Raw genomic sequence first — 16,482 nt, 5'->3', positions numbered from 1 at the left:
GCAAAAAAGAGCTATATTACCCTTAAGCATCTAATTTTAAAATTTCGATATAAGTAAAAAGAAGGTTCTACGTATATATGTATATGTATATATATATACACACACACACAAACACACACACATATACACATACGTATATACATATATACACATTTAAAATCAGTGTTTCTGTTAAATAACTTTAGACAACATTTCTCAGCTTTGGCTGCACATTCAAAGCTCCAAGGGATTTTTAATCTCTTTGAACCTGGCACACCCTAGTCACCTATATCAGAATCTCTGTGGTTGAAACCCACACATCAGTATTTTTTGGTAGCTCATGGGATTATCCCAATGTGTAGCCAAGACTAAAAGCCACAGGTACATTATTACAGAATTAAAAAGAAATAATCTTTCACTTCCTCTCAAGTGTTATAGATTTAGCATGTCATAATAGAGGGTAAAAATAAAATGCTGCTATAATAAAACTTACGATTTTACTGGAATGCCAGTTTTTGGGAACTTCATCTGAGTAAATGGCCATCAAATATTCCTTTCAAATTGATGAAAATTACTATTGCCGTCTGCCACTTTCACTCTCAAAGTTAATTACATATACATTGTGTTCCCACAATAATGTCAACTTTTGCCAATTCCATTTAGTTGTTTACATAAAAGAAAAATAATGTCTTCTTAGGACAGATTGATAAAAGAGTATTTGGTCTCTATGTACATAATTTCAATGAAAGCTGATTTTCTATGCATCATTTTAATCGACTAATTCTAGGAGAATAGTTATTTCTCTGATTTAAAGATATATATTTGAGTGTAAGATTAAGGCATATTTTAAAATTCAGATGATTTGGGGCGCCTGGNGGCAGAAACCATCACTGCTACTAATATTATTAAATAATAAAAAAAATTATTTTTATTTATTACTTTATTATGCAGAATACTGAACCCAGTTCTGTGACTGGAGGCTTGCATTCTGGAAAACAAAGACTTGAATTGGTTAACTTTGAGTGTTGTTTCCAAATCCACCATTTGGAGATTCTGGGCTTTACATGCAATGTAGACCAAGCAATGTCTGATGCACATGTCAGATTACCTATTTAATCTTACTGTGTAAAAGATGTAAAAGCTGAGGTAGACAGTGGTGAAGTAAGTCTTGCAAACAAAGAAGCCATTTGCCGTGTCAGAAGAAGAGGTTATTAGTGAGGTCCAATCTATTTAAGTACTTATCCCACATCCACCATGTAGGTTTCTTCTTTTAGTTTTGCTTGTTTTTAATAATTTCTTATAAAAGCAGTGAGTTGTAAACTCTGACAGCTTTAATACATAAAGATATTTTTTAAAAAAGAACCTAAACGACATTTAAGTACTTTTTCTTGGCTAAACAACAAATATCGTGGGGTATCCGGATGACTGTAGGCTGAGCATCCGAATTCAGCTCAGGTCGTGATCTCATGGTTTGTGCCTTGAAGCCCTGCATCATCCTCGCTGCTGTCAGAGCCCCCTTCGGATCCTCCGTCTCCCTTTCTGTCCCACTCACACTCTCTCTCAAAGATAAATAAACATTAAAAGAAATTACTGTATTTACCTGTTCTAAGATGTACCCTTTTAGTTTTATATTTCTGAAATCAGGATGAGTTTTACAGTCAGTGGGTAGTTGCATTCATTGCCTACCAGCTGGCAGTTGTTATATAAATGGTATTTCTTAAGCTTGTACAAATGAAAGTGGTCATAACTGTTCACATAGTCATACTTCATCCAAGTTTTGTGCATTATTTATACTACAAGTGCAGAGTTTACTGGTCATTCAACATTTCTTCAGAAAAGTTACAACCTGATTCAATATTGGGGTGGGGGGGGAAAATGTGTGAAAAGAAAGGCAAGGGAACAGTGGCAAGTATTAAATTTCATACCAAAATATTTATTGTTGCAGCAATGACCACAACTCTATATTTTCTTGTTAATCAACAGCTGACTGATTTATATAGCCTTCCTTCTTTAGCGTGTCAACCAGGAACCAGCAGAGACAATATCACCAGAGATCTCATTAGAAATTTGGAATCTCTGGCCCCTCCTGGATCTACTAAATCAGAATTTGCATTTTATCAAGATGCCCACCTAATTTCTTGGCACCTTAGAATTTGAAAATCATAACTTTGTAGTTCCAAGAAAGATACCCACAAGATGAAGCTGTTTCATATTTTGTTACTGAGATGTGTGCTAAATATATGCCTCTCATATGTTAAGCAATGTAACCTAAAGCTAGAGAAAGCCCCTTGGAATAGATGAAAGAAACTTCAAAGCAACAAAAAGCTGGTGTGACTGACTGATAACCCAGCATGACAATATTGATAGAAATCCATGTCCAAATAAGTTTAAAGGCTTATTCTGTAATCTCTATTTAGGTATGAAGTAGATTCTAATGATAAAAAAGCATATGCTGTGGTTTATTTGATAACTTTCTTTTCTTCCTAGGGATAAAAAAATGGTGGGGTATCTTACTATATATGAAACAATAGATGCGATGAAGTACAGGCAATGGTAAAAGTACAGTGTAGAAACCATGGAAATGATAACTCCCGTTCATAAGCATCTATGCACTTGAGATAACAGGATAAACTGACATTGAAAATGATTAATTTGTATAACTTAAGAATTATTCTTATTATTCTAGAAATTATTTTATTATCACAGAAAATTTTCTTTGCTTACTAGTTGTTTAAATAGGAAGAAGAGGAAGAATAAATATACTAGACACATTTTATTTTCATGCTACATTAAATAATGATACAGTGTAAATTTTCTCTAAGTAAACATAACGCTTGCATTAATAGTAAATTAGTTCATTATAACTTTGTCACATATAGTGAATATAAAATTAACATTTATAAGTAGATTTTTTAACCACAAAAACAAAGTATGATAGAAATAGTTTAAGAAGCTGGATTTGAATATCTGCTTTCCATTTGGTATTTTAAAAGATTTGTCTAGGCACTTGGGTGGCTCAGTCGGTTCAGCGTTCGACTTCGGCTCAAGTCATGATCTCACAGTTGGTGGGTTCGAGCCCTGCATCAGGCTCTGTGCTGACAGCTCAGAGCTTGGAGCCTGCTTCAGATTCTGTGTCTCCCTCTCTCTCTGCCCCGCCCCCACTTGCTCGCGTGCTCTCTCTCTCTCTCTGTCTCACTCTCTCTCAAAAATAAATAAACATGAAAAAAACTTGAAAAGATTCATCTAAATACCTCATCCATTTTTTTTTTGTTGGCATTTAGCATACAAAACATACAACATACATGCATATATAACATACAAAAAAAATTAAAAGAAATCACTTATTTTTCAATGATAGCCCTTCAGATAGTCACCTATCTTTGGGTCAGATAGGTAATTGTTGACTATTGGAATGCTTCAGCCTCTTATTCTAGTTTTATTTTTTATTGATGATGATGATGATGATGATGCTCTTTACCATACTTTTTGCTTAGCATGCCATTTTGTTGAGGCAGAAGAATGGAGGTTTGAGTAAAATCGTGGATAGAACATTTCTGATTTACCAACATGGCTTTCTGAGTTCATTTGGTGATAAGCTTCCTGGACGCCCAAGTTAAGTGCTGATGAGGCATATAGAAACCATTTGCATCTTGCAATGGGAAAAGAGGACTGCAAATCAAAATACATTTTCCCATTACATTTTGATTTTCCTGCATATACAATATATTCTGTAGTGTGGCTGATTAATGAATGTTTCCAAATAAATATACGCAGAAAAAAATGTCACAGTTCAGGAATAGTACCTTCTTACCTGACTACATTGCAAAAGATTTCACTGAGTAGTTGATATTTTAGACCATTTTAAAAGATGATTAAAGTCTCAATAGGCATACAATCAGTATTTGTTTAATTCTATGCCTTTATCTCCCATATTTTACTGATTTTTTTTCCACTTACCTGTGAAGGAGTCTAATCTTAACAGTGCTTATTTTGTGTCACTTATTAGATCATTCAAGAGTGTTAGGAAGTATTGAGTTCATTTATTTTATGGGATGATTTTAATTCTCTAGCTCTTTAGAATATTTTACATGAAACAATAACATAAGGTGAATGAACTTCCATTCCTATTACAGATAACAAGTGATTTTTTTCTAAAATTATTATAATTATATTGACTTAAATATCTGAATGTTGACAAGTTGATGGGGTAAGGACCATCTACGTGTTAAACTTGGGATGATCACCTAGAGCATGACACATACCATTTATCCAGATGTATCTCTTAAAAAGTTTTTTTTTGTTATTGTTTTAGAGACAGAGTGTGAATGGGGGAGGGGCACAGAGAGAGGGAAACACAGAATCCAAAGCAGGCTCCAGGCTCTGAGCTTTCAGCACAGAGCCGAACATGGGGCTCGAACCCGAGATAATGACCTGAGCCGAAGTCAGATGGTCAACCAACTGAGACACCCAAGCCCCTTTTAAAGTTTATTTATTTATTTTGGAAGAGAGAGAGAGAGAGAGGGAGAGTGCAAATGTATATTTTTAGACTGATTGCTCAAAAAGTTAAATCTGGGCTTCTTTGAATTTATAAGAAAAATTAAAAGTTTCTCTCAAAACATCAAGTTCTGAAAGTAATGACAATTACAGTGTGCTCTGTGTGACTGGCAGCTTCTGAATCACCTGGAAGTTTTTTTTAAAAAAAAATGCAGAATCTCAGGCTGCACCCCAGACTTAGTGAATCTGAATCTTCATTTTAACAAATCATAGGTGATTTGTTTTGCACGTCAAAGTTTGGGAAGTGCTGATAGACTATTCCCTTTCCTGATCTCCAGTTTTGATTATATATAGTACTAATTGGGAGTCTGCAAAGTAAATCAAGCCCCTAAACCTTTCCTTCAAATCAGACCTGGTTTTTTAGCATCCTCAAACAGAATGGAAAACACACATGCCTAGATTTTAGAACAGAAAAGTAATCTCAGTTTTACACGCTCTAAAACCCTGGGAACGTATATCTTTTCCTGTTCTTATGACTTTTTGAGTTATACGATAATCTTTTTTCTAAACAAGGAATAAAATTATATCCACTCAATGAATTCACATGTCCCTGTTGTAACCTCGTCTTCTACTGATAGTCAGAATGTTATTTTAGCTTTTTCAGCCTTGTGGAAATTATGTTGCTTTGTTCCCTACAGGAATTAAGATAAAGTATTAGTAATTATGCATATTTAATTTTCAAAATGCCAAGTAATTACTCACAGCATTTTAAAAAGGAAAATTTATTTTAGATAATCATGAAATGTTTCCTTAGTAAAGGGCTTTCAAGTCTAAAGTTGTGTTAGCATGGATATTCTTAATTACAATCATCAGAATGGAAAATGGACTTATTAACATGTCTCTCTTCTTCTTTTCCAGATGCAAGACAAAGGTCTACCCTGATGAACTTCCAAACACAAGTGTAGTCATTGTGTTTCACAATGAAGCTTGGAGCACTCTCCTTCGAACTGTTTACAGTGTTATAAATCGTTCCCCACGCTATCTGCTCTCTGAGGTCATCTTGGTAGATGATGCCAGTGAAAGAGGTATACATATTTTTCCTTCTTAATAGAAAACTTTATTATGGTCAAAAAGATAGCTTGGCAATGATCTGTTTTTTCCTTATAATCATATGAGTCCTGAAATCACCTATCAAATTTTCATCTGTGTCTTTGGAACTCCAGGAATATGAAATTAATTCTTTCAGTTTCTCTCAGGATTCCATTTGATCCATACTAACCTAAGAACAGGCCAAAATGATTTTCAAAAATGTTTATTTATTTCCCAACTCAAACAATCACATGATTGAGCATTAACTTACTTTGTGGACATCTATCGTGTTTTGTTTTTTTGTAAGTGCAGGTAAAAACAAAATGACTTATAGTTAAAGAGTCTCTGTTTGTCAATATGGCCCAATTTCTAATTCGAGTCTGGTATATTAACTTCCTATAATATCCTTATCTTTGCCAGATTTACTGATAAAAATCTCTGTATACTTATTTCACCTAATGCAAAAAAGTGTTGATAGGAGTTGGCTACCATTTCTGTTTGTTGAATTCCATTTGGGCAGTAGTATCTCTGCTATGTCTTAAAATAGTTTCAAAACTTTATCAATTCTTATTGCACATTACAGATTTTCTCAAGTTGACATTAGAGAATTATGTGAAAAATTTAGAGGTGCCAGTAAAAATTATTAGAATGGAAGAACGCTCTGGATTAATACGTGCCCGCCTTCGAGGAGCAGCCGCTTCAAAAGGGCAGGTCATAACTTTTCTCGATGCACACTGTGAATGCACGTTAGGATGGCTGGAGCCCTTGCTGGCGAGAATAAAAGAAGACAGGTAAGAACTCATGTGTTATGTCTGCCTGGGTTTCGACTGACCCTTTAGGACAGTTCCAGGTGCCGGTCAAAACTTCTCTGTAAATTGCTATTTTTAGCGGGTTTATTTTCTAGCTTTTAAATTTTTTTTAACATTTACTTATTTTTGAGAGGCAGAGAGAAACAGCATGAGCAGGAGAGGGGCAGGGAGAGAGGGAGACACAGAATTCAAAACAGGTTCCAGGCTCTGAGCTGTCATCTCTGAGCTGTCAGCACAGAGCCCAGTGCAGGGCTCGAACCCACAGATCATGAGATCATGACCTGAGAGGAAGTTGGGCTCAACCAATTGAGCCACCCAGGTGTCCCTTCTAGCTTTTAAAGAGTACCTCTCCTCCGTTGAATAAAGACCTTGGCTTATTCATGCTGAATATGAATATTTGGTTAAGAAATAGTCAAACAATCCAAACAGGAAAAAAAATGTTGAATATTCATTTTGTAACGTGATAAAACTGAGTCCAATCTGAAATGGTGCCATATTTTATAAAATACATTTCAAAGCACCTGATTTCATCCTCACAAGAACCCTGTGAGGTAGGGAATGTAAATGTTCTTGTGTGTACTTGTAATAGGGAAGGACGAAGAAGTGAAGCAGCTTGTCCCAGTTATGGGAAGTGATGGGAACAACAATTCAGTTCTTCCCATTCCTAGACCAGCCTTCTCTCTAATAGGTCACTGCCTTTATTCAAAGTCTTATTCTAAACCACCTAGAGGATCTTAAAAATGAAGATACACACTCACACATTCCACTGGAGTGAAATCATGATTAGAAAATTAAAACTATAAGAATTTTAATTATATAAACAATATTGTCAACCTGTATATACAAATAGTGAGATCTGAAAAGTTGAATAATACTTTATAGAAACTAACAACCCTCATATATACCTGCAGTTCTTTCTGATGGTGATGCCGTCAAATACTGGATTCTTTTGTGGATATTTGTAAACACTGATGATGAATGATTATAATTCCTAAGCACCTAATGAAGTCAACTATGTTGAATGCTCTCAGATATAATAACAAAGAATCTTATGACATCTTGTTTCCATAGTCATTTCACCTTCGGTAGAAAAGATCTTCTTAGAATTGAAGTTTTTAATTAAACATCCAAGACAGGGGTTGCTTAGTGTGAGCTAGTCCAGCTACATCAGGATTTGGTACTTGCCATGAAGATAGATGGAGGTTGTCAGTAAAATGAACCATGGTGGTTGAAGAAAGCAGTGGGAACCTTTTAGCCAGCTGAGTGTTGTACACAGCTAATAACATTTTCCACTCTGTGTATTGTCCAGTATACACAGGAGCATGAGACTGGCAAAGTAAAATGAACTTAGAGCATCTTAAATGCATTTCCTGGCAACTTTTCATACATTTTGCCGCTTTTTAAAACGTGTGTTTCATATTCAACTTACTGAATTTTTAATATAGTATTCAATATCGTCAAGAATAGATCATTTATTTTTTAACCCAACATGTTTAGATTGTATTTGCATATAGTGAACTCTAATGTTTTGTCCTGCTTATAGGTTCTAAAGTTGCCTAGCTAGGTAATAAAGTCCCATTCAAAATTAGCAGATCTAATTTTGCCTCACTAAAAATTAAGTCATTAAATTTAATGAAGAAGGAGAGAAAGGTATGGATTTTGTAGGGACTGGAGTTACTAAGAAATGTTTCCAAGGCTAGATAAATCCTATTGATTTCAGAGAGCTTTAGACTAATTGTGTGGAATAGAAGACCTAATTGAAAAATGAGCATTAGTGGGGCACCTGGGTACTTCAGTCAGTTAAATGTCCCATACTCAATTTTGGCTCAAGTCATGATCTCACAGTTCATGGGATCAAACCTTATGTTGAGCTCTGTGCTGACAGTTTGGAGCCTGCTCCGGATTCTCTCTCTCCTGTCTCTCTGCCCCTCCACCACTCACATGCGCACATGTACACTCTGTCTCTCTCTCAAAATAAATGAATAAACATTTTTAAAAAAAGAAAATGAAAGTTGGTAATACTGGTGTTACAAAACCAGAATAAATAATGGAGAACATTTATTTGCTTTCCCCATTTATGGGTGATTCAAAAGCATATTTGTGTATTTACTGCCTGCTAAATATGAAAAATAAGCTCTGCTTTCCAGAACTAGCTACAAGCAATGCAAACTTGAGTAGACCTGAACATTTGCTCTAAAGATGAAAGATTGATTCCATAATACAACAACTAAGCCAGGAGTAGAGGAAGACTGAGAAGAGCACAAAATGGATTAAAAGAATATCTAATCTTCTCTCAAGGTGAAAGTTTCTTACCCTAAAAGAGCCACCATCGTGAACACAAAATCTCCTGGCTCTTCCTCTTAACTTTAAGAAGAAACGGGTCATAAGATAAAACACCAGAAACTTAAGTTGCTTATCTTTCTCTATTTTAAAATACGTAGATTATTTACAGTAAATTCCAAGATCTAGGACAACACACTTAGAAATCATCATGTCCCTAATATCTTTCAGAGGAAACATTTACTTACACTGATGATCACGATTTTTATTGTTGCTTCTGTTTGTTGATTTTTGTTTGTTTTTTCTAGCAGGTATTTTCCCATGAGAAGACATTTAATTTTTTTTTGGAAAACTATCTCTTTAAGTTAACCTATCCCCTTTGAGATTCAAAATACCAGGTCTAATTTGCCATCATCCACTCTCTACTTCCTGCATGCTATTGCTTTTCAGTTGGCTCTAGCTAAAATGATGCATAATATCCAAGCAACTCTAGTAATCATGGTGTGGGTGGAGGTTTTATGAAAAATAGACCATATTCATCCTGCTGAGTTAGTACTTAGAATGCATTTGAAGATCAGCTTGAAGACCAGTTACTATATTGGATTGTATTATGCATGATAGAATGAAGTAGAGACTGTAAAGAAGATGTAGTAAAAGGAAATGATTCCACAGAGAAAAAGGATAAAATGAAAATAAAGTCATAGTAAAGTCACAGAATGATTAAATTTCAACTAAGCTATACTGAGTTTGAGGAAGCTAATGTAGTGTTGAAATTATTATTTATATGTAAACTGGTTTTGATTTTTCTGCAGGAAAACAGTTGTATGCCCCATCATTGATGTGATTAGTGATGATACCTTTGAATATATGGCTGGGTCAGACATGACTTATGGGGGCTTTAACTGGAAACTGAATTTCCGTTGGTATCCTGTTCCCCAAAGAGAAATGGATAGGAGAAAAGGAGATAGAACATTACCTGTCAGGTATGTAGATCATATCATATCTTCCAAAGGATAGCATGTGTATTCCCATAATTAAGGAGTATTATATATGTGTGCTCTCACTTTTAAGTTTTTTAAAGGCGTACACCTTTTATTCATATACACATTTGCATTATCACTTACATATTATCTAAGAATCGATGACAATATTGAATTTAGTTTAAATTACCACAGGCAAATTTAACTATTGGCAGAAGTGCCGAATTTCTTTTGAGACTTTTTATATTCTTATATTCAAAATATATTTATTATGAATTTTGTAATTGACAGATACGCACTGGCCTTGATGCTTCAGGTCAATAGATATCTTAGCTAAATGTATATGCCTTATATTAGAGTTATTCTCAAAATTGAAATAACCAAAAATGTTTTGGCAAATAACCTAAATTTACCAATTTCAAAGAGCTTTCTTCCTTATAGATAGAGAAGAAAGAACCATTTGGAAAATTTTAATATATTAATGATTATGAAGGATTTATTATTTGTTATAAATTAGTTAAAATAGCCACTTGAAGTATTTATTCATAAAAGATGTGTTTGCTCTTAATACAAAATAAGAAATCTGATATGCATCTTTAGTTGTTTCGATAAGCATTACTCATTGTATTAACATAAAATTATCACCTTCTTATTTGTATATATTATTGTGTGCCTCTTACCTGCAATAATTGATTTCTTAACACTTTATTGGAGAGAGGGTTCACTGGTTTAGCTCTTTAAAGATGAATTTGGCAAATCATGATTTAGTTTGAACAATAGAGAAAAGCCCTAAAACACTGTATAATCCATTATCCAAACAAGAATGTCTCCTAAGCTACTAAAGAAATGACTTATCCATTGGCAAGACTAATTGTCTAATGAATTAAAACTAATTCTTATAACTATAAGAATTCTTATAACTATAAGAATTAGCTCATGGAAAAGAACAGCTCTGTTTGTTATAGAACAGTTAAATATTGGAATTGGTAATCCTCTTGAGGAGATATTACTACATCGAAGACAAAAATAAAATCTGTTTCTACACAACTGCATGAAGACATGAAGTTATTATGTCAATATTTCAAGTGTAACTTAATGATCTTCAAGTCTTGCTGTAATCTTCACATTCATCAAGTCTTGTGGATCCTTACTCCTAACAACTTGAGAAAATACAGTTGCTCATTTTACCATTGTTTATTAGAAATCCTGTTTTCCAAGATCATGGTTTCATTTAGCATTAGCTGATTTTTTAGCTTCAGATCCCATGTGAAAACTATCAAGACACTTGGCCAGTACACTCAAATGTAATGTGTTTATTCATTAAAAAATGAAGTTTAGGGGTACTTGGGTGGCTCAGTTGGTTGAGCGTCTGACATCAGTACAGGTCATAATCTCACAGTTAATAGGTTTAAGCCCCACATCGGGCTCTGTGCTGACAGCTCAGAGCCTAGAGCCTGCTTCAGATTCTGTGTCTCCCTGTCTCTCTGCTCTTCCTGCACTCACACTCTCTTTCAAAAATATGTAAGCATTTAAAAAATTTTAATGAAGATTAAAGAATATGTGAGTGTATTCTTGTTTTCTTAAATACATTGGCAAAAGACATGAGTCATTTAACTTATTTTCTTACAGAGTTGAAAAGTAGATAACTAAGAGGTAGCCAACATTTCATAGTAAGAAAATACTGATCTCATTCACAAAAGTAAATATCTGCATAGAAATTGACCATTATTTTTCATCTTTCATTAATTAAAACAAAAAAAGGAAACATCCAACTTGCTATGTTTTAACCACAATTTGTGTGCTTTTATTGTCGTAACATGCAGACCCAATAAAATCTAAGAATATTTTATCTATTTGCCTCAGTAACTGCACAATATTTCACTTTCTAAAATGCTGAGGGAGCTGGAAGAAGGGAAAGAGAGAAACTTCAGTCTTTGCTGAAGTTTCCAGATTTTTATGGCAAAAGGTTAATTAATTCATGGCTCTGTTGTAACAGCCTGCAGGTAATTTTCATCAGCATAGCTGTAATGTGAACTTTCTTTGTGCTTGTAATCTATTACTTGAAGACGTGATCATTTTTCTCACATTCGTACAAACAGATAAATCATTCTAAGGTGTTGAAGACACATTTTTCCCCTACTTGATTAACAGAATTCTGAATAGCTACAGTGATTAAAATGGGGTTGAAATTTCAGTTTTCTTAGCAGAATGCTTCATTTAAAATGTCAGTTGTGACAGAACTTTCTAGTGAGTATAATTGTCTAGTTAGTCACCATTTAGAAATACAATCATGCATCTGCATACATAGAGGACCAACCTGAACTTGTGACTTAACCCTTGTTATACCACATTTAAGTAAAATTTAGAATGGTTAAACACATTATTCTGCTGTCACCTCTAGACTTTGATATTTTCATTTGGATACTAAGTGGAGTTTGTAAAATACTTGGTATTTGTGAACTACGAGTATGGAATGATAGCACACATAATCTTGAACGTTTAGTCTTCTTTAATCAGTAAACTGTCCTTGACATTTCAGTAATCCTATTATATGACTTTTCAGTAATATCTCAATTATATGTGCAACAATAGGGTAATCAAATTGTTAAACCAGGCTCATAAACCAGAAGCTTGTATGTCAGATATTCTTTGTAGATTTTTTTCTTTTTTTTTTTAGTGTATATAGTGTTTTACATTTAAAAAATTACCATATGAAAAATGAGATATTCTAAGTAAATGTATAAATTTTTAGCTATTCTTGAAAAGTCAGAAGATCTTGCTACAGTTGTCTTGTTTTCCTACCTGGCACCATGAGGTTGGCTTAAGTAGAAGCTACCCTTTAGAAATGGCCTGAAAGTTTAGCCCAGTGCCCCGACTCCATTTTTTGTGTGTTCCTGACCCTGAGGCTGAGGATCAGTATCCATTTGTCATCATTCTTGTACTTAAATCTTGTTAGTACCTGTATCCCAGTTAAAGGTGAGAGAAATATGCTTATTGCAACTATAAATCTTTTAAATTTCTGACCTTGGGGCGCCTGGGTGGCTCAGTCAGTTAAGTGTTTGACTTTGGTTCAGGTCATGATCTCACTGTTGGTGAGTTTGAGCCCCGCAATGGGCTCTCTGCTGAGCCTGTTTCAAATCCTCTGTCCCCTTATCTCTCTGCCCCTCCCCTGCTCACACTCCCTCTCTCTCACAAAATAAATAAATAAACTTAAAAAATAAATAAATAAATCTGTGACCTTGACTTATGAGCTACTGCCTGGGAAACAGCTCAGTTTGAAACTCAACAGGTTAGCCCTGTATGAATACATATCTGTATCACCTAATGGATAGAATAGGCAACCAGTCCAAAAGTTATCTGGCAGTGCAGATAATCTCCCAAGTCATTTCTTTAGTTTGGGGGTGTATTATGACTTTCTCTAGTACTTGTAATTTTCAAGTTGATATGCTTCAGGCTACTGAAATGAGTTCGATTGCATATGCAAATGCACACGCCGCCGTCACACTGTTGAGCACTGTGTTAGGTTCTGTGCATATAACGATGAATCTGGCTATCTCTCCCTGAAGTAGCTCACTGATACTGGCTATGTGCATGCTAGACAAGAGAATGAGGCCAGCCTAAGTGGCCAGAGTGCTGATGCACAGGAGTTAGACTATGTCAACAGCTAGAGTGGTATGTGCATCTGGAAAAGAATCTGGCTTTAATCTTACTTATCATTTTAGTCTCTTAAGTTATGCCCTGTTGTAAATCCTCAATAAGTCCTAGATAAATAAGGTTATAAAGATATTAGTTTCTACTTTAATCTCTCATTGATTAAAATTGATTACTTTATTAAAAACCTACCAGTGAGGGGCGCCTGCGTGGCTCAGTTAGTTAAGCATGTGACGTTTTGATTTCGGCTCAGGTCATGATCTCACGGTTTGTGAGTTCAAGCCCTGACCAGGCTCTGTGCTGAAAAGCGTGGAGGCTGCTTGAGATTTTCTCTCTCTTTCTTACTGTCTCTCTTTCTCTCTCTCAAAAATAAATAAGTAAACATTAAAAAAAAAAAACCCCACCAGTAATTGATCAAGTCTGTATAAACTTCTTTACTTTTTGTGTCTTGCATTATGGACTCTTTTACATTTTGTCGTTATTAATATTCTTAATATGACTTCATTCTTAGAGTACCATGTTCAATATCTTTCTAAAGTAAAACAAAAGAGTTTTAGATTTTCTTCTAATATTTGCTATCGTAATAAATCAAACATAGATATAATGATGAGTTTTATTCTTTACATGTTATACTTACTTGAATATCCCTTTTTATTAACATTTGTCTGATATTATACATTAGTTTTTCTCTCAGTTGGAATCAGGAGTTTATAAAGAAGATCAAATAAATTAAACATTATTAATAATTTCTCAGATTATAATTACTGTTCCTTTATTGCAAAAAACTCATAAAATGTTCACATATATTATTTCCTATAACCTTCTAGAATGATATCATTGAAGAAGCATTGAAGCTGGCTTTGGAGGATCTGGGTTTTATTTAAAAGCTACTCCGATAAGGAAATTACCCATTCTTTTCAACAACAAAAAGGAGAATTATTCTCTCTCTCTTGTTTAACTCATGAAGTACTAAAATATTAAATGAGAAATATATTTGAAAGGAGTTTTATTTCTTATAATGTACATAACAAATATATGCATTGCTAAAGAAGTGTGACAAGTATCCAAAAATTTAAGGAAGCAGAAGTATTTTGTTATATTTCCCTTTAGCGTGTTTCTTTTCAGATATGTTTCTCCACAATTTAAAAATTGATATATTATGGGGCACTTGGGTGTCAGGTAAGTGTCTGATTTCAGGTCATGATTGTGGCTTCAAGCCTCGTACTGGGCTTGCTGCTATCAGCACGTAGCCCATTTCAGATCCTCTGTCCATCTCTCTCTCTGCCTTTCCCCCAATCACATAGGCTCTCTCTCTCTCTCTGTCTCAAAAATAAACATTAAAAACATTGACATATTGTTAATATTTGCCCATGACATTAAATTTTTTCCGAACTAAAAATTTTAACAGCTGTTAGAATCTCAATTATTTCCTTAGATCTTCTTTTATTTTTTGTAAAGACGAGAGTTATTTTACACATTATTTTTTTTTGTCAATTATGTCTTCTGATCTACAGTTTTTACATATATCATGGTCTTTTAGAATTATGCAAACAAGGAAGATGAAATTCGTTTTAATAGTTTTGAGATCTTTGGCCAACTTGAATCCCTCCCTAAATTATCACTGACTCATGGTGCCTGGGTGGCTCAGTTTGTTAAGCGTCCGACTTCGGCTCAGGTCATGATCTCACAGTTCGTGGGTTCGAGCCCTTGTAGGGCTCTGTGCTGACAGCTAGCTCAGAGCCTGGGGCCTGTTTCAGATTCTGTGTCTCCCTCTCTCTCTGACCCTCCCCTGTTCACGCTGCCTCTCTCTCTCAGAAATAAATTTTAAAAAACATTAAAAAAAACCCACAAATTATCACTGACTCTAATTTGTAGTTCTTCTAGTAAGTATAATTTAAAAACACTTATTTTATCCTATAAAATGTTATACAAATATAAGACAATATTTCCCATTACTTAATAACAGGGAAGAATGTATTTCTTAATTTTTATCTGTTAGATTTTTCTCTATTAGATTTTTCTCAGTGCAATGAAAATACATTTTTACTTTGGAGGAAAGAAACAGAGATAGATACTCTCAGATCCTGTGAGACACTTCTTTACAATAGGAGATATTAACGCAAAACAGAGAGAGCAAAGTTATGTGACTTTGATAGAAAAAGGTGAACTTTGGAATGTTCCAACTGTTCAACATTCCCATGTACTCATGTTAAAATATCATATGTGTTGGTTTTAAAAGAAAAAAAATCCACCTTAGATGAAGTATATGAATCTATATTCACTGGCAAAAATAGCACATTTATATTATATTACCTCCGAATGGTTTAGAAGAAACTTTACAGCACTTCCCTAGTGGTCTGTTGAGATGAGATGAAAACAGGGCATTAATTAAAACATTTAAAACATCTGGCCCCATTGTTTATTTTGACCCTTCCTAAACATAAATGAAAGTAAAAGGAAAGATAAAAAATTTGCACCAATTATTGTACATCCTTTTGGAAGCTGAGGGTTTTATCAGGTTGTGAGGATTATGAAAAAGGATTATGGAAAAAGAAAAATATATATATATAACTCTTCCATTCTTGCATCTTCTTACCCAAGTATATGTTCAAGTGAGTATAACATGAGCAATGTTTCACTAAACCTCATTTCTTTTCTCTGTGAAAACCTTTATATAAATTCAACATCTGGTTATTCATCACAAATAAAATAGTAGTTATGCTTTTGCTTCCTTTCTGTCTTTTCTGCTTTCTACCTTGGGGATACTAGAATAAAGAAGGAAGGAGAGAAACTCAGTTTCTAAACCTGCAAAATGGTTAACCAAATTATATTTTATGATTTAAAATAATTGAGATTATGTGACTATTGCAGCTGTTTATGCCTCATATTTCTGTAAGTAATAAAATATTTACATTTATCATTTCTCTTTATTCTAGTTTGTAATAAATGAGAAATATTAACAGAGCTACACAGTTACAGTCTAGATATTGTTATTTGATCATTGTAAATAACAGTCTGATGCTGAGCTATAGACTCTCAAATCTTAGTTTTTTCCCCCCAGAGACCTTATTTAATTGTCAAGTAAGATTAATAGAATCCTAATATGTTAAAGGGAAAAATTAGTGAGAAGAAATGATGTTTCAATAACTTTGAAAGAAATTGCTTTGAAGAGCAATGCTAAAATTCACAGGACAACATTG

At 34.1% G+C, this 16,482-nt stretch overlaps 1 protein-coding gene across 2 annotated transcripts in view; it reads left to right on the top strand.

Annotated features, from left to right (window-relative positions):
- Positions 1–16,482, top strand: part of GALNT13 (polypeptide N-acetylgalactosaminyltransferase 13) — a 528,727-nt gene that overhangs the window by 315,432 nt on the left and 196,813 nt on the right. For both annotated transcript variants that reach the window (XM_077767826.1, XM_077767828.1), the window contains exons 5-7: positions 5,392–5,558; positions 6,146–6,353; positions 9,464–9,634. In XM_077767826.1, coding sequence (XP_077623952.1) covers positions 5,392–5,558; positions 6,146–6,353; positions 9,464–9,634 — 546 coding nt within the window. The remainder of the gene's footprint in view (positions 1–5,391; positions 5,559–6,145; positions 6,354–9,463; positions 9,635–16,482) is intronic.

The sequence above is a fragment of the Crocuta crocuta genome, unplaced genomic scaffold (genome assembly GCF_008692635.1).
Source record: "Crocuta crocuta isolate KB4526 unplaced genomic scaffold, BGI_CrCroc_1.0 scaffold154, whole genome shotgun sequence".
Classification (NCBI taxonomy): Eukaryota; Metazoa; Chordata; class Mammalia; order Carnivora; family Hyaenidae; genus Crocuta; species Crocuta crocuta.
Note: the sequence above shows the minus strand (reverse complement) of the source record. Positions and strands in the feature narration are given on the sequence as shown.